Source organism: Anas acuta, chromosome 3 (assembly GCF_963932015.1).
Source record: "Anas acuta chromosome 3, bAnaAcu1.1, whole genome shotgun sequence".
In the NCBI taxonomy this organism is placed as follows: Eukaryota; Metazoa; Chordata; class Aves; order Anseriformes; family Anatidae; genus Anas; species Anas acuta.
In genome coordinates, this window is record NC_088981.1 from 75051976 (window position 1) to 75079058 (window position 27083).

A 27083-nucleotide genomic window follows, 5' to 3' on the forward strand; every position below is an offset into this window, starting at 1 on the left:
AGCTGATTACATGAAGCCTTGAATACTTTAGATATCTTTCTGTAGAACTTCTCATGTAGGTACAGGTCGGGTCTATCAGTATGCATAATTTCTTTAACGAAATCACAGACTAAATTATCTAGTGGTGGTGTGCTATTTTTATGTTCTTTGTCTTCATCATTTATTTATGCACTTCCATGATAACTGCCTTTTGCAGTTTTAGATATAATTGTTACCATAATTGGATGTCTGAATAAATAAAACTTCATATCTTACTTTAATTAAGAATACTATATTGGTGTGCTAACTATGCAGATGATATCCTTCAAAAAACTGTATGTACCAGATGTTTCATGTTAAATGAGACATTCATATTATTTTCCATTGTATTTTCTGGTCACATCTCTTTGGCTTTAAACATTTAATACCTTGTCAGTTGCCTATCTGAATAGATGAAAAATTGCTGGAAATGGATGCTGTAACAAGTTATGCACATGAAAACCGCTTATTCAATTAGTCTTCTAAACGTTTGTGTGCTACATTTCTATGCCTTACAATAATTTTTGCATATGTCTCTGTTTACATAGTAACTTGTCTGTGCATGTCTACTCAGGTGTTCATAATTAATTTCTGTAGACCAGAAGCGCAAAATTATTTTCCTACCAGTAATTATTAGTTCACGGGATGTTTGGTATATGCCTATAGTCTTGCACAGCTACACAATAATGTCTATATTTGTAATACATCTATTTAAGGTTGCAGTTGCTCCTATTTAGAATTTCTGTTCTTCTGATATTAATGAGTGTACACTGAATCATTAAATAAAATATCAAATTTAATTCCAAACAATTAACTTCTCATAGTCTGAGGGAAATAATAAATAATAATAAATTTTATTACTCTGTAATAGGCCATTTGAGTGAGCTTGTTTTTTGTGGGAGATTTGAAAATTAAGTTACAGGTGTATAGTTAGCATACTATTTATATTTATTTTAGTATGTATTTATATTTTTATATTATTTTATACTATAATTATATATTATAAATATATTTAGTTATATTTATACAATACGTCTAATAGATGTGTTCATCCACTTACAGATGTGGTAAAGGCAGCTACATCACTCTCACAGCCTAATGTTGTGAATTTTACTAGCTCTAAGTTAAAAGCTGGTTTTTAAACACAGAGCTGCAGACTATTAATGGTCTATAAGTTTGTGGGAAGTTAAGTCTGTGGATGCCCGTTAGCTTTGTGTTTGTCTTCAGTAAGAATTTAATGACAAGGATAAATGATTTCTTCCAGAAGAAATGTCAGTGGTCTGAAGCTTTTGAAAAATTCTTGCTTTTGTAGCCATTAAAAAAAAAAAATCCTGTGTTTAATCTAATAGATACTATCAACTAACAACCTTCCTGATTATCACCAAAATTTTTGTAAATTATTCAAAATGTAACAACACAACTACTGTCCGCTGATGACTTTTAGTAGATGTTACCAGGCTTTTTAGTAGATGTTACCAAAGAATCCCGTAGTGATTTCATTAGTGTTTTCATTTGAATTATATGGTGATATAGATATAGAAATTAAGTTATTTGGAGGAATCTACGAGGATGAGAAATAAAAATTCTTTATTAAGATGGTAAGATGCATCAGGAAATTCCTTTCACCTTGTATTCACTTTCCAGGATAGAAGAGTTCTCACATATGTAGTTCTTTGGTACTGATAACATCCTTTATGGTTACTGAAAAGATATAGAACAAGAGAATAGATTTTAGTATCTTCTATGTTCCTTTCATGAGCATAATTTGCATATTACCACTGGCTTCTGGGTTATTCTTGTACCTAAGGAGAGTATATATTTACGTAAATACAGTTTTGGAAACATAAGAGAATAAACTTTACAACTCTATTATAGAGTAGTATTCATGATTTATCTATGATTTGTCAAAAATTGAATTTATGATAACCAAAAAAAATGTGTGTTATATGAAGTCAGAATAGTTAATGTCAGGCCAGGACAAAAGGAAATGCTTGAAACAAATTCTTGCATGATCTTGTTTCGCTAAAAAAAGATGCAGTGAAAAGCTGCTTATGATTTTGAATAACAATTGTCATTCAAGTCCATTGGCATCTGTAAGAATGCAATTGTTAGCTGCCTAATGACATATATTTGCATAGTAATAGACTAGCTATTCTTGCTTAATTTTCTCTACAAGAATAGATATTGCTATTTCTATTTCCATCCTGTCAATTAAAATTCAGAATAATTTCTACTACCTGTAGGAGTCAGTAAAGTATTGTTTGTTTGTCTTAATGAATAATTTGCCTTCTACATCAATTTTCATTCTTTTCATTTTTGCACTGCATTTTGTAAGGATAAGTCTTCATGCTGTTTTGCAGAAATAACACACAATAAATTTTTGAAAGATCTTTTTCTGTTTTAGACATTTTTAGTCTTAGTATATTAAGGCAATGAATGTTATCTTCTTTCACCCTCTTCTCCCTTTAATTGCCTCAGAGTGTTTTTAATTGTGCTTTTGTTTTGTTTTGGGGAATAATCAACTACTATATAAATCTAATAAAGTTAAAATAATTTACCCTGCAATACATGGAAATAATCTTAATGCAAACTAGATATTAACTTACCTACCATTTAAATGTATTTGGCTAAAACTACAAATTGAAGATAAGATCCCATTGTCTTGTTCTGAAAAGGATGCCAGAATCTGTAGTTAAGCATTGATTCCATAACTATGCATTTATTTTATAGGCTGTTCAATGTAGTTCAAAATATAATAAAACACTATCATAAACACAAGTGTTTACAATTTTTAAGGTAATTTATTCTAATAGTATTTTAAAACTTTCTAATATAAATTAAATCAGACAAACCAATCAGCATACATTAGTGAAAAATGTCTTACTGTTGAATAGCTCTAAAGGAGGAATCGTGAAGTTTCATGTGGGCAAATGCTTTTTATGCAGAAGCATCCTTCCATCCATACACACTGGTTGTTCTTCAGTGTAAAGGTTTTTTATTATCATACTCACTCATTTTAATGCTAGAGGCTTAATGTAAAACTTACAGGTCCAGAACTGTTTTATCCATAGCTTTGAATGGAAGTGACACCAATCCCCGAAGCCTTTCATTTTCATAATGTGGCAGAAAACACAATGTCATGCTTTACATCAGCGCAGCTCAATGCCTCTCTGAATTGCCTGTTCAATTGTACATGCAGCATATTGAACAAAATTAGGAGAAATTAGGGGTCTGCATCCAGTTGCTGAGCTCAGATCTCATTGAGATCACAGAGCTCACACAACTGAGTGCTGCAGTGGGTGGAAACAGGCTCTTTGAAAAGGTCAGGCTAGGATGGCAAGGAGTTTGCTTGTACATGAAAGCACAGCAGGGATACCTGGAGCTCTGCCTAAGAATGATGAGCCAGCTCAGAGCTTATGTGTAGACAAACGTTGTTGGGAGAGTGTGCTCAGGACTTACTGATCAGTAAAAAAAAGGAAGTAGTTAAGGCCTTCTTCAGACTATTAGAAAAAGCCTCATGTTCACAGTCTGGTCTTTCTGTGGAACTTTACCCTGATATCTGCCAGAGGGATAATACAGCAGGGCAAAAGCAATTCAAGAAGTTTCTGGAGTGTATTGATGACAACTTCTAGCACAGGTTATTGAGTAGTTGAGTGTTAACACTCTGTTAAACCTTGTACTGGAGAACCAAAAAAAAAAAAAAAGATGCTTTGGTTGCAGTGACCATGAGCCATGAGATGTTGGCATTCAGGATTTTCTGATGGAGGCAACAAAACAAAAAGATGAATAATAACCCGGGGCTTTAGGGAAGCAGACTTTGGCCTCTTCAGGGATCTGCCTGGAAGAATACTATGATGGTTCTGGAGACAAAGGTCCAGAAGAGCTGGTTGACTTTCAGGGATCGTATCTGCCAAGGTCAAGATTGATCCATCCCAACACGTGGGAAATCTAGTAAAGGCGGTGTAAGGCCAGCATGGATGATTAAGGAACTTCAGCATGGATGATTGCATGGATGATTAAGGAACTTTTTTTTTAAAAAAAAAAAAAAAGTCAAATAATAAGAGGAAGCACACGGGAGGGGACAGGAGACCCATGAGGAATGTAAAGACACTGACCATGCAGGAATAGGATTAAGAAAGCCAAATCCCACTTGAAGGTGAATCTGGCAAGGGATATAAAGAGCAACAGGAAGGACTTCCATAAGTACTGCAGCAGCAGAAGGAAGGGTAGGGAAGATGATGTGATGGCTGTCTGCTGAACATGAAACAGGAGACCTGGTGATAGAGGATATAGAAAAGGCTGCTGAATGCCCTCTTGACCTTGGTCTTTCCTGATAAGACTCACCTTCAGGAATGCCAGGTCCGTGAAACAAATAGAAAAGATTGGAGCAAAGACTTCGCTTTCACTCACCATTACATACGTCTATGGAACCTGATGGCATACATGCACAGATTTAAAATGCATGAGGCTATACAAAAGGAGGGCAGATAGGAAGCAAATGAAGAAAGTAGTTCCAATATAATGTCTTTACCTTAGCTTTTAGCATAAAATTGCAAGAGCAATAACAAAAATGAGACTGAAGTGTATGATGTAATATTCATTCAATATCCAATGTAATTTCATTCTAAGTGAAAAATAAATTTCCATATTAAGATAAATACAAAAAATGAAGTAACAGGCATACATCTTTGTTGTAGCGAATTTAAAAAGTAGAATTGTTATGGTTAGATGAGCAGTTGAACATTATGGCAGTAAAAATCTCTGTAAGCTATATAGGAGTTAACACTCTTAAATACTGGTATATCTAAATAGGTAGATAATTAAATGAGTAGCTATACTAGATAGAAAGTATTTTTATTAGGTTCCATAGAGTTTGTTTCAAAAATTCTAGTTTTTGTTCAAGCAGGAATGATCAGAAGTAATTTGAGTGGATAATTAAATCAAAACTTAGCAGAGACAGCAATTACTGGTAATCTATCAGGAGTTCAAAGTAGATTATATCACATTACAGTACTGATTAGTTGATGAGGCATTATAGATTTTTTTTTTTATCATTGTTATTAGTTAATCTTTTCCATTAAAATTCTGTATGGTATTGTGTGTCTTTGTTCTTTAGCAGAATTTGCTGAATGTTTTCCTTGAATAGAGGGTGTTTTTTTTAGTGGTGGTTCCTGATGAATTTTTGTGTGTATTTTGAACCCTCAAGTGGGAATGAAAATTCCTGTGTTCTAACACACGCTATTTAATTTGGCATGATGAGTAAATGCAGTCTGCTTTTAGCTTGTGTAAAAAAATATTTTCTCTCTAAAAGGAAGGGGGTATATGGAATGTCTCATTTAGGAATGGATTTTAGGCAGTTTAGTAATCCTTCCATTTTCTGTAGTCTAAAAGAGAATCTTAATGCATGTGAAGATTAAATCAATATTTCTCTTAAATCCGTGATGTACTAAAATGAATTAAAATAAATTCAATTTTTCTTGTTGCCTTGGTAAGTTGTTGAGCTTTTTCCATTTCCTTGTTGTTTGTTAATGTGTGAAAAGACTATGTAAAATACAAAAATATGTTAAAATTCAAATAAAATGTGTACATTAAACTTTTTTAAGCTTTAGTATGGCTTATCTTATATCATATACTTTACTCCTGTTCTTTTAGTTGGTAGTTCTGGATAGTGATCTTTCATAAGCTGCTGTTATGTTAGTGAGGGAAAAGGGAAATAGCATTTATACACCTTCGTGCTATTATTTAGTATTGGCAATCAAGCCGTTCTGGGTTTACGGTGTGTGTTTTTGATCAAAAGCTATTAGTGAGCCATGTGTGTTGTTCTCATTTATATTTTGCATGAAGTATACTTTTCATGCTCTAACTGTTAGGTGTTAGAATTTTGAGCTGTATCTTGGCAGTCGGGAAGAAATCACAGCACAAATGATAAACAATTTTATTATTCCTTAGAATTAAGCTAAACATTAGTGAACTGTAGTTACTTAGTCCAGGAGATGGTTCTGTTTAGTGAAGTACAAAAGATGACATTTTTGGTGTAAGTAGGGACAGTCAGCATTCCTTGGGAAGAAGTGTTGAAACTTCATTAGGAATTGAGTTCTGTAAAATCCTTGGAGGAGACTTCATTCTGACCTTAAGGGAGAAATGTATGGATACATTGATCTATCGGTCAATATCCCTAGGTATTCATTTTCATTAGAAGTAATACCCAGTTAAGAATTTAATACAAATAAAAGAATGTGGTATAAGGACTTAGACAGGTAAAGCAAAATAATTTCTTGAAGCTAAAATAATATATACATTGTTATACTTGTCTCTAAACTACATAATTACTATCTGTATTACAGTAAATTGCATTCCTTTGTCTCAATTTCTTTGGAAGTTGTGATACAGAGTGGTGGCAAATCCTAGGCCTTCTGTCTCAAGAAGACATGTTAATAAAACAGAGATACTGAACACAAGCATTAGTGTGACCAGTAGCAAGATGGAAATAGCAAGATGGAAAAATACCTGAAGGAGTCGGTGTGCTCCTCCAAAAAGGTGAATGCATCATTTTGGAGTTAGCATAGATAATGTTACTATGAAAGAGAGAATTTCCAGTAGGAAAAGTTATCCCACTCATCTTTACTGTCCAAGGCAGAAGAAAGGGTATCTGAATTTCAAGTACCTGATGATAAATGTCATCTGATTTTAGAAACTTTGGTTATGCATGCATGTGGTGTGTTTTTTATTTCTTGTCTAATAAAATTCTCATCTAATAAAAATATGGCAAGTTCTGCAAGTGTCTAATTACGCGTCCAGGTTAGCACAAAAGTACTAGTTCTCCCAGGTATTCCGAATAACACACATTTCAGTGCTTCAGTAATGTGCTAACATGTTTCAGGGAGATTAGAGCCTGGAAATAGGCAACACTGGGGGAATACAAGCACTTCCTGTTGTGAATTTTAAACAAAGTCTTTAGCAAGAATGCTTGATTTGTTTCATGCTTTAAGAAAATTCTGGGGAGGTAACCTAGCTAGAGGCATTTGCCTTTTCCTTTCTGTAATATTTTTGTCATTTAAAAGCTTTGGTTTCGGGAGAGCAGCAGCAGACGCTTTCAGCAGTAGGGCTGTATACACCAGAGCTAGCTTTGAACTGCAGAGTACAGATCTAATTACACAGCTTGTAGCTGTGGAACCGCTTCTTTCTATTCTAAATTACTTTTCCTAACATATTTGCATAATTTAATGCACAGAGATTTTGCCACTGAAATATAATATTCTCTGACACAGTTAGGACAGGCTAAATTAACCTGTTAAAGGCTATGTTGCTGTCTCACAGTATATTTCGTAAATGCTCACCAACTTTTTTGGGGAAGAAGCATTCAGTGAGGTGTTATATGTCAATTTTTAGCTAGGATTGGTTCTTTACAAACATTTGGTGAAGTTACAGAGATCACAAATAAATGTTATCTGATTATGCACCTCTAATCGCCTACTAAAGCAGTCTTTTTAATCAGACCTTGGAGTTTGTCTACCTCTCATTGAAAAGTAATTTTTATTTTCAGCAATTTGTGCAATCATTTTAAATTAAAAATTAAGTCAGATGTTGATACATGATCATGACACACATAAAAGCCAACAAATTCCAGTGTACATTATTAGTTTAAAAGAGGTAAATTTCATAAAGAGAACAAATGCTACACATCTGAGAAATGGGTGTCTTTCTAAAAGAGCTGCAGAAAGGCTTCTAAGTACAGAATTTATATCAACAGTTGCTTTATAATTACTGTTTGCATAACAAGTTCTTACATCTTTCTGAATGAATGATTGCGATGATGTTAGACATTGTTATACAGTGATTCTGTGAGAAGAAACCATACAGAAGATGTTAAGGGAATAGTAGATGTGTTCTTTGGCCGGTGAATATTCCAAGGGTTTTTATGTAAAAGTTCTTTCTTTTTGTTCCTCATTTAGTAAAACATGTTAAATCTTAGCAAGTTAAAGAAATGGTTCTGTATAATGACATCTTCTTTCTAGAACATTAAAATAGTGTAATGGATACCATAAAAAGTAATAGGAAAAAAGGAGTTGGTCTATTATATAGGACAAAGAAACACTTCACTCAAAATTTAGATTCTGTTCCTGCTTCTAACAGTATATGTTTGATGTTACACAAGCTGAAGCTGCTGAAATAAAAATCTTCAGAAGCATATATTAATCAGGGCTTCTAAATTTTGAGAATTATGACATAGGAAGTATTGATCTGATGATTAAGAGAATTGGGTACTCATGCCTTCAACAGAATTAATAGGAGCTCTACTTTATCATATTAAGCAGTATGATCTCACATCTTAAGACTCACGATCAATTAGTGAATACAATGAGCCTTGGTTTCACTTGCAAAATGTGTGTATGAGGAAAGAATATTTTGTGCCTTTTTCTTGATGTTCTGTAATCCTGACTTCTTGTAATGATTAACCTTACAGCAAATCCCATTACAGAATTGTTAATTCTGTCTTCAGAGCAGGGTTTGATCAGTATGCTAGATAAAACAACGTTCATAAATAAATAAATAAAAATTAATTGAGCATTGTCTGTTCCACATAGAAAATGTGGCAGATGATGTTTCAACAAAAGGAGGTTAACTGCAGATTGTGTTGTTTAAGACTGGCTTCCCAATTTAGCACCATCTTGTTGTGTAAGTATCACAGTTAGGTGCGATATAGAGCCTGAATTGTAGCCCAGCCACCTCATTCGAGTCAGAGTTGACTACTCCAGGGTTTCTTTCCTGTATGACTCCTGTCTACTTATATTCGTAATCATGCACTTGAAAGATCTTCCAGTCCCCTGACAGAGAAACATGCCGCTTGCTTTTCAGTTCCTGTGGAAATCCCAGCATGAAATTGCACTTGGAGGGGTTTCCATTTAAATACATCTAGGCAGGAGCTTAAGAAAGTATAACACAGGTTTTTTGAAGTCTGTACCAAGCCTCTGCTAACTGAAGGCAGAAACATATGTTGTTTAAATACTAACCTCTCAGTTCTCCGGGTAAATGGAATAAAAAACTTTGTTGATGTTCTTTATGGCTATGTTTTGTTTTTATTTGTAGTATTGGATATCAGCAAGAAATTTTTAATATTATTCTTGTATTGAATGGGTAGAATATAACAGATGAAATAAAAGATGAAGTTCTTATAGGACCTTGGAGAAGAAACGTGAAACGTTATCCCAGTCCTTGAAGGAGCTAAACTGAATGCCTTCTAGTATCAAAGTTCCTAAAGTTCCAGGGTTTGTTTCTTAGCGTAACGTGCTGGGCAGTGATAAGAAAGAATTTCTTAGTTGTTTTTTTTTTTTTCTTTAGGGAAAAGGCTCCAACTCCTTTTCCAGCACCATTAACATTCACAGTAGCACAAAAGAAATGCTACTTATAAGCATTTTCACAAGTGTTTTCTTGGATTTTGAATATTGTAACAGTGATCCGATTACAACAGTAATAGCCTTGTGAGCTGTAATTATCAGCATTGCAGTTTTTTGTTTGATTATTTGTTTTCTGTTTAGTTTTACCCTGGACTGTATAACTTTATTTCTGCCAATAACTCAATTGTTTTGAGGATATTTCAATTTAACTTGTATGTTCTTTCTTACTAATGGATTTTGGTCTTTGGTAGTAGCCCTCATAGCTGTGCTTTTAACATCTGCGTTTCCTGAGTGCAGATGTATCTTGTCTGGCATCTCAACTAGATCACTACTTGTACCAAATTCTGTATGACTTTTACATTGATAAATCTTCCATTGTGCTACGTTATATCTTTTGTCACTTTTTTAGATTAATCCTCTGCTATTTCAAAGAAAATCAAGGCACTAGACACACACAAAAAGGATTCAGATTCTTCTGAAACAAACCAATTATTATTTGAATTATGTGCTTTAAAGTTTGTTAACTGAAAGGTTTTGCTAAAGTAATGCTATGTAGTAATTTTAGAAATGTTCAGTGGCCAAGATTCAGATATGAAGTATATCTACGTTTGTCTGTTTGCATAATACTCTATAGCGAAGTATCAACTATTAAATTTTATTTTCCTATGGAAGTTCAGAGTAAGTTGACTTTCTAATGTTTCTGGCTAATAGAAAATTAGACATGAATATTACTACTTTGTCCACCAGAGTACTGTTAGCACCATTTCATCTTGAGAAAGGAACTGGATCACATCAGATCTTAAGATGAGATAGAAGTAAGGGCAGGGGAGAAGCCTAAAAAGTAACAAAAAAAAAAAAAAAATACTTCTTCTCAGTCTTTGGAATAATATTTCCATATTGTTTTTTGCTGTTCTTTATTATTGCCTAAACAGGATGAGGACATTGTAATGACGGTTCCTAAAGGCTCTGCTTGATTATGATCAGAACTAAGGGCCTCTTTTCTAATTCTCTGGAATTAGTATTCTGTGCTCTACTTTGTGTAACTGTAGTGACTTACAGTTTTACCTCATTTCACTGTCCAGTACTCTTTTTTTGCTCATTTTAAAAAATAGTTCTAGACACCAAAGTATTACATCTAAAATGTTTTCTGTATGGTAGCTTGTTTAATTTGTTTTTACATCCCACTATTTCTCTGTATCTTGTTTAAACAAACCATAAAGGAATTATACCTTGGTCAGTTAAGATGTTTGTTGGATGTAAATGCAAACTTGTGTTCAGATCTGCTTGCTATTTTTGACTGGTTTTATTAGCTCCTTTCAAACTTCAAAATCATGCGTACTTGCAGCTTTTCTTTGAGCTTTGTCCTTCTAGACACGTAACTCCCACCCACCCTAGAAAATCAGTCAGACCACAATTCATTTGGTCTTTGATTATGAATTTTAAAATGGACAGGAGAACCAATAAGATATTTATAAGTATTATGTCAACACATGCAGAAATGCTTTAATAAGTTTGAATGTAACTAATATTAATGCTATATAAACACCATTCACAAAATTGCTGTTTTAGATTTAAGATAGAGGTGGTGTTTTCAAAATTAATGCAAGACTGAAATAAAATAGAATCTAAAAGATTGAAATGCTTTGTAAAACCAATTGACAAATCTATTTTGTGGTTAAATCGTAAAACCTCTTAGTTCATATGTGAGTTGTTGTCACGTTTTTCTTTGATTTTTTGCTTTTAAAGAATCAATATGTCAAATGTACACTTCCTAATTCAGAAGTTTCAGAATTACCTGCATAAAAAAGACCAGTTCTCTTTCACCTCAATACCTGATACTATATTTACTGTTTCTTGACTGTCAGAATTTAGCTGTTTTACAAAATTAATTTTCTTTTGTCTTTTCAGCAAAGAGTCAAATGCTAATATGACTTCATTTTTAAAGAAACATATTAGTAAGATACCAAATCAATTTGATTTTTGGCATGAAAATTTTTTTTTTTTCCCAGTGAAACCTGTTGACAGTTTTTTAAGTGAGAATTCACTGAAGACGATGGCATGATGTATCCAGTAATAAAAGGAATTTGCTATTCTGAATATTTGTGTATTTTTAGGCTTTCTACAAAAAGAATTTACAAAAAGATAAATAGAAAACTAATCCTTAATTAATGTTGACATTAGGGGACATGCACTATACTCTGTTATGTTGTAGCCTCTTTTTGAAGAAATTCAAAAAAATTTTTGCCAATGCATTCCTTTTAAGTTAGAGAAAATTGTGTTACTAACCATGACGTGTATCTGAGAATATTTTTACTTAGATGAAAGCCAATAATTATATAAGTCACAATGTTGCTAAAATGGTAATGGAAAGTTATATCAAATAAGCTCAAAAAAAGGTATTGAGTAATTGCTCCCAGGAAGCCAAATAGTTATGCAGTATTATTTCTCTTTTTTTTGCTGTTCTCTATATTGTCACCTGCATTCATTCTGCTTATTTTTCTAATCATAGATTTATAGTTTATATAAATTTACATCTATTTATGGGCACTTCGATATAAAAATGTATGCAAGTTCTACATTTCTAATTAAATTATTACTTTCTAAGTTAAGAGCAAGGTTAATAACTTGCTTAATTATGCCTTAAATATAGCTCACTGATTTGCTAATAGTGTTTCATTTAAAAATAATTTAATAACATACCACAGGCTGACACAAGGATGGTGCTGCCAAAATACCAAAATTAAAAGCACAGTTCTCTGGAATTTGATATACCTTTCTTGAAATGCAACTGAAACTACCTTAAAATAGAACTGTATCTTCATTGTTACATTGATTAAACATAGATGAAGTTGCAAAACATTTGTTACTTACTTATGAGCCCATCCTTCAAACTTTTCCATACATGAGTTTTAACGATGTGAGTTTTAATATTGTCATACTTTAGCAAACCTAAGAGCTGTCTGACCAAGCATGTGTTGTCAATTTATGCAAACAGTAGGCAACACAAAATTCTCAGGGGGAAAATATTGAGCGTTTTCCTTAGTGTACCTTTCCCAGTAGTATTTGGCTAACAGACATTCCGAGCTGTTATTGCACTGTAATTAAGTGGCCTTTAGTCATTAATGATGGATATTCTCTATCATTGATTAGCACAGATTAATTACATTCCTATAAGGCATAAGTGAACAAGTAGAAGAAAAAACACTCTTTGTTTACTTCGGTTAAAACATTCAGTCATATCTTTTTGATGATTATTCGTGATTGTTCACAGGAATTCAGTCATTATGCAACAGATTAGACACACATACTTCTTGGGCAGTGTGTGTTGGTCTTACAGCCAGTCTCCCTTTTGAAGTCTTCTGGTTTGTTTGGAATGACTTAACCCTTCTTCCTACAGTTTCTTTCATATTTTCTTGCCTTAATGTATCCTGTCCCTGCTTAATGAATTTTCTGGCCATTCTTATTATTTATTCAGACATTGTTTCACTTGTATGTCTAAATGTTGATTTGTTGGCTCAGATGTTTTCTATGCTTGACTGGACAATGAATGTTTGATTCCTTGTTTCGCGAAGAGAAAAAACCTTCTTCCTATGAGGGGAAGCTATGGTTTATCTTAAATGTGCCTTTGAGTGAATCTTAATTTTATATTTTATTTTAAATAATTTATATTTAAATGGCTTCATATATATTTCTAAAGGTATAGCTATTAACATCTCACTGCAAACTCTAGGTTTAGACTATATGTGATGGTAATAATAACGGTAATAAATGTTTGGGGGGTTATGATACTGAATGATATCCAGTTGTTTTCAAAGCCTACATACTGCTTTGACAGGGGGGTTGGACCTAATGATCTCTAGAGGTCCCTTCCAAACCCTACAATTCTGTGATTCTTTGACATAGGTACAAATAATTTCAAAGATGCTTTCTGTTTTGTTGTTAATTCTCCTTCTATCAATTTCAAAGATTTTGATAATCTTTACTTTTTCTTTAGCTGATACTTTGAGGGAAATGTCCACAGTGTTTCTAAGGCATCTTTATGAGTGGTAGTACATGGTTTAAAGCCCATAATAACGTATGCTAGTTCAACGTTTTTATTCCCATATGTGTATTGCATTTGTTGGTACTTAATTTCATTCATCTCTTTATAGTCAGTTTTTCATTATTTTTTTTGTTTCATGTGTATTGCACAATCAAATCATACCATCAACCAACTTATCACTTCACTATCATCACTATATCATTTAAGATGTGTCAAATAACACAATTTTTTTTGTCTCAGTGGTAATGTCTCTAGTTTTTGAAAAAGTATTTCCAACAATTATTATAAGCTTCTAAAGACTAAAGAATTAAAAACGCAAACCTTCTCAAAAGCTCTCTGAAAGCATTAAATATAATATATGTAATATTTTCAGGATGACCCTCCAGGATCACCCGTTAACTTCTCTAAAAAGACATTTGCTTTCATCAGTATGCCATGCATTTGCTCATTTAATTTGTTCTTATAGGGAATATTTTGTTATTAAATTGTTTTCATTATATCAGACTTCAATTATTTCTCATCAGCCTTGTTTCTTTCTATATTAAGGTGATGGTGTTTGTTCATGCCAGAAATGCCACAGTACGAACTGCTATGGGTCTTCGAGAAAAAGCAAAAAACAATGGTCATATTTGTCACTTTTTGTCACCCCAGGGATCAGATTACGGACAAGCTGAAAAACAGGTAAGTGGATAATTTATGTTGGTAATGTTTACAAATCTAGACTTTGCCTTTATGATACTGTCTAATATGAGAATAGGTAAAGCATTTTTGAGCTTCCGGGAAAACATATTTTGCTGTGAAAAGAAGTGTGGATTGCTAAATTAATAGAGGTAGAAAGGAAAGAGTAATGGCAGAGATAAAGGAAAAGAAACCAGTGCTGTTGCTTACAGTTTTTTAAACATACCGATAATAGGTTGTGTTTCATGCAACTTGCACTTAGAGATAAATATGTATAAAGTTTAACAGAGCATGGTTTTTCTTCTGGACTTTGCGTCTGAAAAGAAGATACAAAATCTTTTCAATCCAAGAGTCCCCTGATGCAATTTCTCTATATCTTTGCCTTTTCTTTGGGAGAGTTATACATGTAGAACTAAATGGTGTAGATGGACCCCAAACAGCTTTCCAAAACTCAAAGCTACTTGGGATGTGCTTGAAACCCTGCAGCACTGCACTGAATCTAACTAAATGCCTGACATGTGAGGTAGATGGGGTTTTGTAATTGATATTAATTGTTAAATCAGTAACATTCCTAGTTGAGAGTTCACTGACATTGTTTGATTTAAATCCATCACAGCATTGGAGAGTGGTATTATTTATCAGAAAGAATTGGACAAATTAGAGGAGAATGATTTGGTGATCATTGATCACAATAGTTTTTATGCAATCTGCAGCTCAGAAAGTCCCTAAGTCAATAATTTCCACTTTCTGGGAGAGCACACGTCCTTCATTTTGCACTCTTTCCCTAAGCATTTCCTGCTGTCCACTCTTTACAACAGAAACCTGTCTTAAAGTATTAATCTGACGTCACCAGTAAATTTACAACCTTTCTAAAACCATCAGACTTTCCTCATAAATCACCTTCTGGCAAGCAATCAAAAAGTAATTGTTCTGAGAGTCAAAAGTGAGAAAGCCATTTGAATCTCACAAAGGATTAGCCCCCTTAATCAGGTTTTGTGTAAGAAATATGTATATGGATCATAAATTATTTGTATTTTGAGCAGTAGCCAAGTACTTGCCAGATGACTGTGTACATTTTTATGCATTCTAACTGTTCTGTCCTTGTGTGAATTGTGTTAGTTGACCTTTCAAATTTTTTTGTAATATAGTAACTTTTCATCTACTCAAGCAATATGCCTGTATTTCTGCTGAGAAGTTTCCAAAAAGAATTCTTAATTAATTGTTATATGTGACTTTTACATTTGAGGATATATAATTTGAGGTAATGATTGGCGTTACCAGTGTCTTGTTAATGTTCCTTGAAAAATAATGTTCTTCCTCTCTCCTCAGCTAAATCGCAGAACACAGAGTAAATACCTTTTCATTATAGAAAGTTTAATGTATGGATAAGATGTTTTCTCTCACTGGTAAATATGTTGATAAACTCCAAGTATTTTTGGCCCTAGTGAATTAGGAATTGAGTGGGGGGAGAAGGGAGTTACATTCTGTGTCTTTCTTGGATGCAACAATTACACTACCTTACTTTATACCTCTGGAAATTATGGAAAGGGATTCACTCAGATGTATTAATTCTGAATGGAGCAGGGACATTACAGTTGGTAAACTCAAATTTTATGAATGTAGAGAAAATTATAAATTAGAGAAGAAGTCATAATCATAATCAAGTATGTTATTTGTCAAGATGGTTCTGAAAGGTGTAATAAATATTTATGGAACTATACTAAATTATAAATTGATGTCCTTATATTTCATAAAATAGCATATTAAAAAGCCCCTCTTTTTCTAGTGGGTGTTAGTAACTGCTGCATTTTTAAAATAACATTAAACCTGAACCTGGAAAATCCCATATTTCTACTGCAACACTGAAAATTACTGCTGAACTTTTTCTCATTATATTTCTTAGAACAAAATCTGAAAATCCTAATTTTAATTTTTCAGTGCTAATATGTGGAAAAAAAGTTTAAGCCACTGAAAATACCAGTATTGAGTTAGGAACTCAAAACTACTACTGATGAAGTTAGGATTGCATACTCCTAAGTCAGCAGTGCATGCTATGTGATGTATAGAAGTATTTGCCCAATGCGCTCTGTATTTTAGTGAAACCTACTATGTATTCAGTTACTCTTTTCAACCATGGGATTAAATGAATTAGAAAACATGTTCTTATCTTGTTGGGAATCAGAGAAACAGCACACAGTAAAGTGATAGACCTGTGCGGTGTCAAGAGTTGGACTTGATGATCCTTAAGGGTCCCTTCCAACTCAGGATATTCTATGATTCTATGATTCTATGATATTCTAAGCCTATTTAGAATACTAGTTTTTGCTACCTATGCCCGGACAATAATTTAAGGTAGCATTTATAGTATAAATTAAGACTGTTAGTTAAGGTGGCCTTATAGGCTGATTGTCTGCATATCTGATCTAACTTTTTTTTAAGGGCATTTATCCATCTCACTGAAATCTAGGGGAATTGAGATAGTAAATTTCTCTGTTCTCTCTTCTCCTCCCCCTAGATCTCCATTCCAGTACACATACATTTGTTATGAATTCAAGCATTAGTTCTAAATCAAATTTGGAATTGTTTGAGGACTGTAGTTCAAAATGTTGATCCTTGCTAAAGCAAAGCTGACTTAACTTCAGAAGATACTTACAGAAGTTTTCTGGTTTGGGAGTTGAACGAAAATGGCCTTAATTGTAATTAAAAACAAGTGAATTTTTTTGTAATTCATGGGAATCTTTGATCCTTCTGACTACTTTCTGCATGATTACAGTAGCGTTTCACATACTATAATATAGCCAGAAGCTATGGATTCTTAGTTTTTATGATCAAGAAATATCAGCTATTGGGAGATTGCAGTGAGGAGGGCATCAGTCTCATTTTTCAGGTGACAAATGATTGGACACAAGGAAAAGGTCTCAGGTAGGTCCGCAGGAGGTTTAGATTGGACATTAGGAGGAATTTGTTCACAGAGAGAATGATCAAGCATTGGAATGGGCTGCCCAGGGAAGTGGTAGAGTCCCTGTCCCTAGGGATATTTAAGAGACATGTGGATGTGACACTAAGGGGCATTATTTAGTGATAGGACTTAGTTGATGGCTGGACTCGGTGATCTTGAAGGGCTTTTACAACCTAGATGATTCTGCAATCCTATGCATACTTAGTGACCAGTGATAGGACCCGAGGGAATATTTTCTAGCTGCGATGGGGGGGTTCATGTTGGATATCAGGAAAATGTTTTTCACTGAAAGGGTGGTCGCGCACTGGAACAGGCTCCCCAGGGGAGCCTGTCATGACACCAAGCCTGTCAGAGTTTAAGAAGAGTTTGGACCATGCTTTTAGTCATATGGTCTGAATTTTTGGGTAGACCTGTGTGGTATCAGGAGTTGGACTCGATGATCCTTGTGGGTCCCTTCCAACTTGGGATATTCTATGATTCTATGTAGAGTATTGAACAATTTGTGTTCACATAGAACTGAAATTTGTGTTTGAGCTTCAGCAAGTGTTTCTAATGTTCATATAGTCTTGACGTGCGTCACTCTTCATGTCTGAATTGTTCTACCTACTGCTCTGAACCTAGGATCTCATTCTGGTTCTCATTGTTATTTCAAAATTTTCATTTAAAGGTTCTTACTTATTTAAATGATAGCAAATTGTTGTTAGGAGTAGGTCAGGCTATGCAGTAAGTCTCTTAGTGGCAAATTTCTGGTGTCCAGGAGAATGTACTGTGAAGACCATGGATACATGCTCTTCCTTAAGTATTTGCTGTTGGCTGTTGTTGGGAGAAAACTGCACTACACAAACTTCTGATCTGACCTGGCATAGCTTTTCTTAAGCATTATATGATAAATCAAATACATCTTACACAATAAATTGAGGTGTAGAGTGATAGAACACGTCGTTTAAGAGCCTAGCTTTTCGGGGATCTTTTTAAAATTCATTCTCAAAACATAACATAGGTTTTTTGTTCCCAGGTATCTTAAAGCTCAACCTTTAGGTGAGCCAAATAACACTAGAACTGACCTGTCCTTGTAAGCATTTACCATTCCTTCACAGTGCTTCTTATTTCCAAACAGTACTTTTAATCAGCATGATCACATTTAAAATTTTTGATCAAGAGTACAAATATGAAATATTCATGGGTCATATCAGATCTCTGAAGAAACTCATTAGACATTCATCAAGTCAGAGTTTATAGATGCAATTAATTCTTTGATCATCATTGCCTAATCATAATCTCCTTAATAAGTGAAATTCATTTCATATTGTACTAAATTCCTAGTGCCATACCATATAAATGAAATTTCTGACAGAAGTCTAAATGCGTTATATCACTTCTGTGTGATGCAGTGAATAATTTAAGCCTCATGATGACAATATCATGTTTGTCTGACAAGAGCTATCTTGTATAAAGTGATGTTTATTGGCACAGATCCCAAAATTATTAGACTGAAGGCCATTCAGTCTTGCTGTTTCATTCAACATGAAGTTTAGCAATATGTGGCAGAGAATAATCTTGATAATGTAATACAAACCTTATTTTGTACTCTGTATACAGTGTGCACTCTAGTAGAATATGTTTAGAAACATACTGAAATCCAGTGTATGACTTAAAAGAATAAATAATGCCCAAATCATGCATGTTCTAGTCTAGACGCTAAGTGTAAGTGGAGACTACTTGAACACACAGGAAGAACTGAAAAATAGAACAGTTAAAAGCATTGTATTCTTTGCTGGCCTTTAAAATATGAAAGCAATTCTACTAATCCTCTTAATTATCAGTCAAATGTTTTTAAGTGATTAGAAATGAATTTTTTAAGAGAACATTCATCAAATATTTGATGTGTAATCATTTGTTTGACATTTAATTATTTCAGAGCAAATCCTCATTTTATTTTTGTTTTATTAATAACATATCTAATATTTGATATGTCATAAAAAACTGTAAAAATAAAATGAGGAGCTGTGTTCAAATACATTAGGCTATATTAAATGTCAAACATATACTGAAGTTCTCTATTTATTTTATAATTACTATTTTTTTTACTTTTGGAAAATATTTGCTAATTATCTCAGAGAGTGATATGAAGCTCTTTATATTTCTTTCACAGAATATTTTATTCAGTAGTTCTGCTTAAAGGTCAGAGTTAAAGTTCATGAAATGATATGGTCCTAACAATTGACAGATTGAAGAAAAATGTGTTCTATAGAGAGTGTTCCTACTCTTCTAATGAATCCTGAGCTGTGTTAAGTGGGATTTAGATGGATATTTAGGTTTTGGAGAGACCAGCTTAAAGAGAAAAAGATATTCTTTACCCCTGCATTTTTGTTTTGAATATCATGTCTCACTGAATGTGGGGCATAATTCTATTATTTTATAGTAGTTAGAAAAAGTTTTCTTTGAATGAAAGTGGGCAAGCCTTTCTTAAAGCATGCTATTTTCAATTAATTTGGAGTAATGTTACTTAAAAAAAAAAAAAAGTAAAAAAAAAATAATAAAATTTGTAGGTGTGTTGAACGATCAGGACAATCTGCAGCTAGATACTAATGATCTTTTCCTTTGCTCTGTAGAGTAATACTGTTGGTGTTAGAGGGCAGTGCCCACAGTATTAATATATTCTGTGCTTCAGAACCACACTTCTGTTCTGAACTGATATGTGAACCTTTACCTGTAAATTTCTGAGAAAACCATTATCTAAATTGAAATCTAATATATATGAATGGAAAATGCTGCATGAACAAAATATTATTTATTTACTTACAAAGTACAGGTGTTTTCTTCCTTTTCAGGGGAAAGATATACTCTTTATTCTGGTATGTTTCATTATTCTGTTCCAGAGTATATTTTTTCATCAGTTTAAAACAACAGTTTGTATTTTTTGATGAATCGAGTTCAAAATTAAGTGGCGCTTTCAGAATTAGACATTCTAAAAATACATGAAGTATACATGAAGTATACAGTAAAAAGGACCTTTATTTTTTAAACATTAAGAAATTGTAAGATTCAGAAGTGGGAAGTAAGAATGAGGAGAACTGTCTCAGCTATTAGAGCAGTATCATAGCCAAAAAGTCAAATAGTGATGGTATAGCATCATGATTGATGCTAGCATCATGATTGATGCTAGTCATTCTGTTCATCAGACTTTGTAAGTTATTTGTGCATGGTCTATGGTCTTTGGGAAAAAAAAAAAAAAAAGATAGATCCCTAGTGATTGTCAAGTTGTCAAGTCTACCATCTTGCATAAGACTTCACCAGATTCCTTCTCTGAGTCTGTATTGTGCTTTCTGAGGAGACATCTTTATTCAGTTTAACATTTAAGCATTGGAAAATTCCCTCTTCTCAGTTATATATAACTTTATCAATTATATATACTACTTAGTTTAGGTAGAAATGTCTGGCTGGTCTATCAAAGCAAGAAAACAAACATTTGAAATTCAATTGATTTTTTCCAAGAATTTATAGCAAGATGGGCATAGCACTAAGGTTATTAAGAGTTACTTTAGTTTAATACTTTTATTTTTTTCTAATACAGAACCCTTGCCTCATTGAATGGGAAACTTCTACATAGTGTATACAATCTACTGAAATTTTCAAGTGTTTTTGTTATGAATCAGAAAGCATAAAATATGTGATATAGACTGCATTCTGTTATCAAATATGGATGCTCAGTCTCTCTGAAAGTCAGTCTAATTTTTAGTTCTCTAATCCAAGGGTTTCAGGTTTGTTGGTTTGTCTCTCAAGCTCTGATGGTTACAACACTGAGGTAACACAAGTCTGTTGTTACTCTGTGAGAAATAAAATGGACATTTTTTCCCCAATATCTATTGACTTGATGATATATTCTGTTTTATTCATCATGAGCATCAATTTGATATGCAACAATGATTAGTTTTATCTTGTTTATAGCTGGAAAGCTGTCTCATGAATATTTGTTCTATTTCCAAAAGCTATGCTATGTTTGTAATAGAGTCCTGGAAGCCAAATGGGATAGCAGATCTTTTTCTAGAATGATCTTTGAGGTTGTAAACATGTCTGACAGAGGTGCTGATGTTTTTGTTCAGGGAACTATGAAAAGATGTTTCATGCTTTTGTATGCAACTTTTTAGCAATTGTGGAGCTTTTCAGGTTAAGATCGGTAATGGATTTCATCACTGTAAGTGTAAGAATTAATTCCTTTTCTTATTAATCTTCCATGGCAATGCTCTGATAAACTGTAGGATAATGTGTTGCCTGTAGCATCCCCTTTCATTGTTGACAAAATTTTCTATTAAATACTAAATGTGCTTAGTAAGATCATTTGAAACTGTTGTCATATTTATGTTCTGATTAAGCTGCTTTCCTTAAATTAAATCTTCCACAGCCCTCCCCAATGTAGTGCAGTATTTGCATTCAGTCAATACAAATTTTAAGGTATTTTAAGACATTTTGAAAATGTATTATTTATTTGTGCTTGTAAATACAGAAACTGAAATTCAAAGTCACATTGTTTAAAATAATGTTTTTAATTGTTCACTTGGTTTATATACTGAGATTTGTTTCAATGTATTTGATTAAATCACACAAAATGTAAATTTGATTAAATACACTGAAACTTCTTCTTTTGGGATATGGGAACAGTGTTAAGCCAGCAGATGTTCCTGGATGTCAGGCTCAATATAATGAGTAGCTATAGCAAATTATTTTGTGATTCTGCAGATACAGAAGTTTCTATATTTCTTAATGTGTTTTTTGGCATAAATGGTGATCTTAGTATAAAATTACTTACTTTGATATAAGTGAAGGTATTAAAGTATATTATATTTAACCTTTCTTCTGTTCATTCTTAGGTATCTCTCATATGTTAATTTCTGATCTTTTTGTCTCTCTTGAAGTTATAACCTTATTCTGGTGCATTGACAAAGAGAAAAGCCTCATATTCTTTTATCCTTTAACTGTGAAAATCTCCTTCAGTTAGCTGCTAGAATGGTTTAACATGTAATCCAGGTCAAAATGAAAAAGGTTATTGAGAATTTTCACAGTAGTTGTTAATTGATAACTTCACAAAGTAATATGATTTCAACTGGAAATCATTGTTATATGAATTATATATAGGTATTGAGTAGATAAGCTAATAGTATAGTAAAGACACATTCTAAAGAAAACTTCAAGTCTGTTTAGCAAGAAGAAAATTAATAATAATCCAATATGATTGTTTTCTTATTCACAAGTTTGAGAAGCAGGACTCTTTCCGCAGCAACACAGCCAGCTACCTACTTTTGATTTTTACCAATATTTGCTTTCATAGTCTGTAATGAAGCTCAGGTATACATGTATATTAGAAATATGTAACATTTATTGGGACCAAAAAGTTCCCTTTTCTTCATGTTTTCTTCAGTGATTTAACAGGTACAAAGACTGGCAATATCTGATCATTTGGAAAGACCTCAGTGAGAAGTAATTACGAGGTAAAATTGAAGTCAGCGTAGGTGTTCTCTGCCCCAGTCCCTACTTGGTACTCCCTTGAAGAGCTTGGTTGGCTCTGCTTTGACTGTTCTCATCTGCTTTCAATCCCCAGAGATTGTTTCAGGCTTTTTTTTTTTTTTTTTTTTTTTTTTTTTTTTTTTTTTTAAGGGCAGCTTAATTTACTAATGACCCTTAGCTCTTTTATTCTGTTTCCAAGATTTGCCAATTTTGTTCTTGGCTGCAATGTGTTATCTCGTGCAATATGTTCACAGTGAGATTTTAGACAATAATCATATTTTTCAGGCACCTTTTCTTTCTTTTGCACCAAACTATACTGGCAAACAGTTCTGGTCACATGCAATTTAAGTAATATTACATGGAAATCTTATGCTGACTAGAAAATAGCATATAAAGAAACTGTATCGTTAGGAATCCATTTGTCAGGAAATACAAGGAGTTTTAGTTTTAGGAGGAATAATGTTTGAAAAGTTGGTAAGTATTTATGTTTGTTTGTTGTGTTTTTTGTTGTTGTTGTTTGGTTGTTTTTTGTTTGTGTGTGTGTGTGTGTGTTATTCTCTCACAACGAAGACTGTTGATGATCAGTTATACTTTGTATCTCATGATAATTATATTCATCTCAGATTTGATACAGTGTAGGGACTGAAATTCTGTTAGAAAGTATATTTTGATTTCTTTATAGGAAATAGAGTAAATTTTCTGGGGTCAGTGTATATATGTTATATATATATGCATTATATATATATATATAATATGTATATTTATTATTTTTAAGTGGCTGGCCATTATTTTAAAGATGCAGGTGATCACAGAACACATTTGGTGGTTGCCTTTCCTGAAACAAAATTCAGAACAAAACTTAGTTAACTTAAGAATAGACTTACGTGCTTTCTTCTGGGATTACTTGATATTTTTCCTTCAGAATATTCCTCTTATGTGATCACGTTTCTTTTGCTCCCTGAGGATTCACATGAATTTATTTATATTGTAAAACAATACTTGTGTAGGCTGTCTTTAAACTGTGATTTTGTTATGAAATTGAAGTTTTCAACCTGAGGTAATTAGAAAAAAATATGTTCCTTAATGCTTTATTTGACCATTTTGCATATTTCAGTATGTTTTCCATCTGACTCTGTCTCTGTAAAGGCATAATTAGTGTAAGTGCAGTTTAATAAATTCACCTGTTGCATGAAATATTCTGTTCACTTACCTATTGATAGATTTCCTTCTGTTGAACACAGTGTTAAACATACTTTTATTCCAAGGTACACTTAGATGCTTGCTTCAGTTTTTCATTTAGAAAAACTGCAGTTCTTATATATTATTATTATTTATTTATTTTTTTTATTGAGAAAGCTTTCCAAATGCTGTTTAATTTGATTACGGTTTGATGGAGTTGTTTAGCTATGCATGCTCACTGTTTCAGTTATCATCTACTTTGCTCTTCCAGGTCCCTCAAATAACATAATTTAGGTAAACTTGTTTTGGCTTTTTAACTGTTCCTTTAGTTTATTTATAGAGTATATAGACTAGATCAGATCTAGGCAGAAGCATTTTTGCATTGGAGCTTGCAATGACATCTAGTTAAAATTGTGAAGTAATATGATGAAAACGAGTGCGCATCTTAAAAAATAAAAAATAAAAGAGCAATTAGAAGCAACCATTAAGAGTGAGTGAATTGGATTTGATCCACAGTCTATTAATCACACGTACTGAGAGCCAGATGTGCTTTGGAGAAAACAAAATGGGTCAAAAAGCAATTAAGCATACTTTCAGGAAGCTGTGCAGATTTTTTTACCAGATTTTTTTGTTGTTTGTTTGTTTGTTTTGTTTTCTGGTTTAAGTTGCATTATGTGTATATATAGTCTTCGATTTTAGCATATCTTATACCTGATTTATATTACCAAAATTTCTCGATGTAGGAGGCCAGAAGGTATGTAAGCTTAGATTTCTGCAACACTTATTTTTCTCTTCTATTTATTTTGAATTAATCTTCAAAAGAAGAATCCCTGCTTGTTGAAAATCATTGTCCTGGAGGAAAGCACTGTTGTATTATATAGAACAGCTGTGCAGATACTGTATGTACAGATACTGTTGCATAGCACCTTTAGCATAGTAAAATAATAATTTGGCTAAATTTGCAATATGTCTCTTGAAGAACCTAATTATTTCAGACCTCTTTCTTGCTACCAGATTGTTATACCAAAACCTCTAATCAATGATTACAAAAGATCTCAAAACAATAATAACAAAACTAGTATTCTTACCATCCCATTTTTGAGATACATCATATATGTGCTTGGATACATCTTTTTACATGCACCATATTTGTAATTTTTTGTAATTGTAACTAGAACGAAATTACATTAGTAGGACCTAGAGTGATGGCAACATGTTTTTGAGAAGACTAGAGTATACGCAAACTGTATATGAAGTATAATGAAAACTGGTAAGTAACAAAAAAGGAACTCATTCTGTATTATGGAATGAAAATAACGTTACTAAAAAAAATGGTAGGCAGACTTCAAAGTGCATGGCTTTTAAGAAGCTGTGAGCATTTCTGTGAAATGAAAAATTTTAGGACTTTTTATTCCCATGAAATTACAAGAAAATTAGTAGGCTTTTGGTAGAACAGGATTTTAAACACATTCGGTTTTAGAACTTGGAGAAGACATGAAAAATACCGACATGAGTAAGATTTTTCCTAGAATGTTTCCTTCCTGTCAAATACAAACTTACTAGGTCATCCAACCTGGCTAGGAAACAAGATTTGGCTTAAGATCTCCTGAATGGCTATTGTGTGAACCTCTTTCTTTGTCAAGCAGCAATCATATATAATATATGTAATAAGTATTTAAAGAAACTCTAAAAACCCACAAGTGCAATGTCCTAGCATCTCCCATAGTCCAAACAGAAAAAAAAATAAAAATAAAAAAATGAAATGAATACCATCAACACTTCCTATGTATTCTCTAGAATGAGATATTAAGAAAATACTATAAACTAGGGTGATTGATATTTCTAGAGCATTTGGACACCGAGTGTGTAGGAATGCATTTCAGGCAATGGTTTTATTCAGCTTCAGACTTTTGTTGGGTAAAATCATTGCTAACCTGTGAGGAAAACTAGAAAAACAACAATAGACAAGCAAGACAGATCCTGTTTTGACATATTTGCAGATGATGTGCGTATGGCCTGAAAACTTTTCCAAAAAATTTACACAAGACTTTCAGATTTGAAAGTTTTTTGGCTTTGAATTTATATTTCATGCTATAGTTCACATTTAAAACTGTTCTAATTAGATGAGTAACATTTTTCAATATCCTGTCTTTATGAGAAAATATATTGTTACTTCCAAAATCAATAATAGAAGATATTAGTAAATTTATTTTGAATATTTAATGTTTTTAACTCAAAAGTAGTGGAACTTAAATTATGATTACTTTTATAAATTATGTATTATTTTTTATATATAAAAAATACATGATTTATAAGCATTATCGTGTCTTTCTTTACAGTTAATCAGACATTGGACTGTTTCAAACCAAATATATTTGCTACCCCTTTGATAAAGAATAGTGTTATATATATAATGGAGTTGTCATGTGTCTGAGATGGTGCTTGTACAACTAGGGGACCCCATACTATCATTCTACAAAGTACCTCAAATAATTTTCTCACATTTGTTTTTTGGCACTTTCGATAGAAATCAAAATGTTAATGAATGTTTTGTGTATCCTGCCTTCAGATATCTAATCTGCCCAATGGTTTAGAAACATATAATGGAACATATTTGAAATTTTACTGAAAATGGTTATATGTACAACAGTTTTGCGGTATTGTGATGGTTTATCAACTCTGTAAAAGTACATATGTGATTTCAAAATGTCATGCACAACTTTTCTAGTGAATCTTTTTAGTGACAACAGGAAGAAGTGAAAATGTGGATGCTGAGACAAATGCAAACATAGGCCAGCAACTTCCCCATTTACTGGAAGATTTTGATGAAGCTTTGCAAAAAGCCAATACATATATAATATTTATATATTTATATAATAATAATTAAAAAAAAAAAAAAGTTTTGGTAGGTAAAGAAGAATAAAAACTTGTGTATTGATAGTTAATCTTTCCTAAGTCACAAAAAGTCACAAAATTATGTACAGATGAGAAAAAACAAATGTGTTATGCAACTGTAAAGTAATTGTGACGTGGGGGAAAATGTTGTGCAGATCTACTGATCACTCAAACTCAGAAAGACCTGAGATGGTCTACTCTGCACAGCAACAAAGTGCCTGTGACTAGAAGAGTTTGTAGCATTGTGATTCTTTCATAGGCAGTACTTACTGGCTCCTGCACAGTTTTTGCAGGCAAATTGAACTTCCACTTAATAAATCTTATACATCAACCTTGAAAGCATCAAGATGTCTGACACATTCTGCTTTTAAACTAAAGATTCTTTTTTCCCAGATAAGGACCTATAAGAGCATTT

General features: G+C 32.8%; 1 protein-coding gene across 4 annotated transcripts in view; it reads left to right on the plus strand.

Moving 5' to 3' along the window:
• ASCC3 (activating signal cointegrator 1 complex subunit 3) overlaps positions 1-27083 on the plus strand; it is a 280038-nt gene that overhangs the window by 131775 nt on the left and 121180 nt on the right. For all 4 annotated transcript variants that reach the window (XM_068677837.1, XM_068677841.1, XM_068677840.1 and 1 more), the window contains exon 14: positions 14002-14136. In XM_068677837.1, the coding sequence (XP_068533938.1) occupies positions 14002-14136 (135 nt within the window). The remainder of the gene's footprint in view (positions 1-14001; positions 14137-27083) is intronic.